Consider the following 2,353-nt stretch of genomic DNA (forward strand, 5'->3'; position numbering starts at 1 on the left):
TGATTCTATGATTCTATGATTCTATATCGTACTGTTTCTAGAGAATTGTAGCTCATCAATGGGGGAAAAAAGTGTCTTTGAGACATGCCTGAGAAATAAGTTCCATAAGCAAAATTCAGAAATGGTCAATTTGATATGTTTTCTAATTTTTATGTACCTGGCTAGGAAAACTTAAGATCCTCTAAAAAGAAGTCAACAGAATTAAAAAAATAAAAATAACATGCAAAACTGAGATAAAATTGAAATCAAGGTGATGAGAAGTAAACTTTCATACTTTAATTTGCAAAAGGTTGAGTGTAGTAGATATGTGTGCATATGTGAAATTTTATAATAAAATAATAATCGGTAGCTGTTCTGCAAGATCTGTGTTGCACGTTCAGCATGACAGTGCTTTCTCCATTTATGTGTCAGTCTCCTTAGCAGTTCCCGTTTGTAAGCTGACTTTCTGTATGCGCATTCCAAGATTGGCAGAACTGTTTTAACTCCTACTCTGCCTTTACTTTCTGTTTAAGTGAGAACATAAAGCAAAATGCAACTATGTTACCATTGCTAAGACCAAAGTCTAGATCCCAGTTCCTTGCATTATGTGACTCCCAATCTTAGGTGTGGTGGGATGAGGCTCTTTCATTTTCAGCTTATCTAATGGAATTGGTGAGTGGACAAACTAATGCGAAGAACGTGGCTTCTGCATGCCGTGAGTGGGGCAGAGGCGCAGTGCTGTCTTGACCCACAGAAATGCAGCGTGACTGCATTGATCTGATTCACAACTTCGCACTGACCTCTCTGCAGAACTTCAAGACTTGCCCCGAGAAGTCTTTGCTGTTGATCCAACCAGTGTATGTCAAACTTCAAACACAGAGGTTCTCTACAGGTGCAGGAAGTGCAGGTACTGAACCTTTTATATTTCTCCATTAAATGTCATTTTGAAATTGACTCAAGAGAAAAATAGCTCGTGTAAATCAATGGGCATGTTGTTATTTTCAGGACAGGGATGAGCTCTTCCCTAAGTTTCCATACAATGTACACCACAAAAAATTAGACAAATTAAAAGTATCTTGTGAAATACAAAACTTCTGTTCCTTGAAGTTGTGCAGCACTTGTGCAGCCTAACCTGCCGTGTTCTGTAGGCAGGCATAATTCTGCTTGGTTCTGTGAAGTTGCTTGCTCTGAAACCATAACTCCTAGTTTGTCTTCGACAATCAGTTTCTCCAGAATAAACTTCTTGTAGATTTTGGGGTTTACTGCATTTTAACTATCTTTTATGGATTGCTTAAAGTGAAATTGAATAATTCTGCTATTGCCTAGGTGTAGGTTTCTTCAAGTATATGAGCGTAGATTTAAAGTTTTAGTGGGCAGGAATTGTTTAAAAATGGATCTATATAAAAGACAGCATACAGCTGTGGGGCAGAGCCCAAAACTACACAAATCACTAGATTTGTTAAGAAGCAATCCTGAACGGAGTCAGTGCCTGCTGACCTCCTAGACTAAACTAAAAACATGTAGGATTCGTAATCCTGCTTAATTACTTACTGTCGAGAGGTCCATGTCCCTTTTTTCTGTCATCTGTAGGTTTCCCCAGTAAAAAAACCAACTGTTTTACTTTTTCCCCCCTGTCGTGGAGGGCAGGCGCGCTCTATTCCGTAGTTCCAGCATTTTGTCCCACACGGAAGGAAGTGGACCGACAGCCTTTGCCCACAAGAGGGTAACGAACTCTGCTCAGCTTTGTGGTGATGGCCGTGAAACGTGTACCTCATACTTCACCGAGCCCGTGCAGTGGATGGAGCCAGCATTGCTCGGAGTAATGGAAGGACAGGTGAAGGGGAGCATGCGCTTTGTTTTTTGGATGTTTTGGGTTTTGTTGTTTTGTTTGGGTTTTTTTTGCAAAGGCAGAACAAACTGTTTCTATTCCCTGATATGAAAGCCCCTGGCACCCTGGCACAAGGACCTAGGTTTCCCAGCCTTTCTTGCGTGAATTTTGCAGCTTATGAACAGATTCTTAGATGCTAAATATCCCTTTACAAGGAAACAAGCTGGTGATCTTGTTGGACTGAGAGCATTAGCCAGCGTTGGACAGGGTTTATCTGCTGTTCATTTTTAGTATGAGAAAGGGTTTGTGCGACTTACAAAACCTGTTGTGGTCTAAGGCTGCCTGAGGCTTTCTGGAGTTTAAGAGACTGGCAGAACGGTCCCGGAACCACACCAGCTCCAAGCAGCTGCATTTCCACCCCCTCCCTTCTGCCAGCACAGCTGCCTGCTGCACTCCAGGGCACGGCAAGCACCAGCCCTGCCGCTTTAGCTTTTTTGCCTCCTTTTCGGCCCATTTACCTTCTGTGAAGTGTCACCAGGGACAGAG

The 2,353-nt window shown here is 42.2% G+C and overlaps 1 protein-coding gene across 1 annotated transcript in view; it reads left to right on the forward strand.

Moving 5' to 3' along the window:
- Window positions 1-767: 767 nt before the first annotated feature.
- The window catches only part of DUSP12 (dual specificity phosphatase 12), a gene marked incomplete at its 5' end in the record, with an annotated part of 1,883 nt that continues 297 nt past the window's right edge, over window positions 768-2,353 (forward strand). Inside the window, 2 exons of the mRNA XM_009583681.1 lie at window positions 768-886; window positions 1,627-1,813. Coding sequence (XP_009581976.1) covers window positions 768-886; window positions 1,627-1,813 — 306 coding nt within the window. The remainder of the gene's footprint in view (window positions 887-1,626; window positions 1,814-2,353) is intronic.

The sequence above is a fragment of the Fulmarus glacialis genome, unplaced genomic scaffold, assembly GCF_000690835.1.
Source record: "Fulmarus glacialis isolate BGI_N327 unplaced genomic scaffold, ASM69083v1 scaffold10478, whole genome shotgun sequence".
Taxonomy (NCBI): domain Eukaryota; kingdom Metazoa; phylum Chordata; class Aves; order Procellariiformes; family Procellariidae; genus Fulmarus; species Fulmarus glacialis.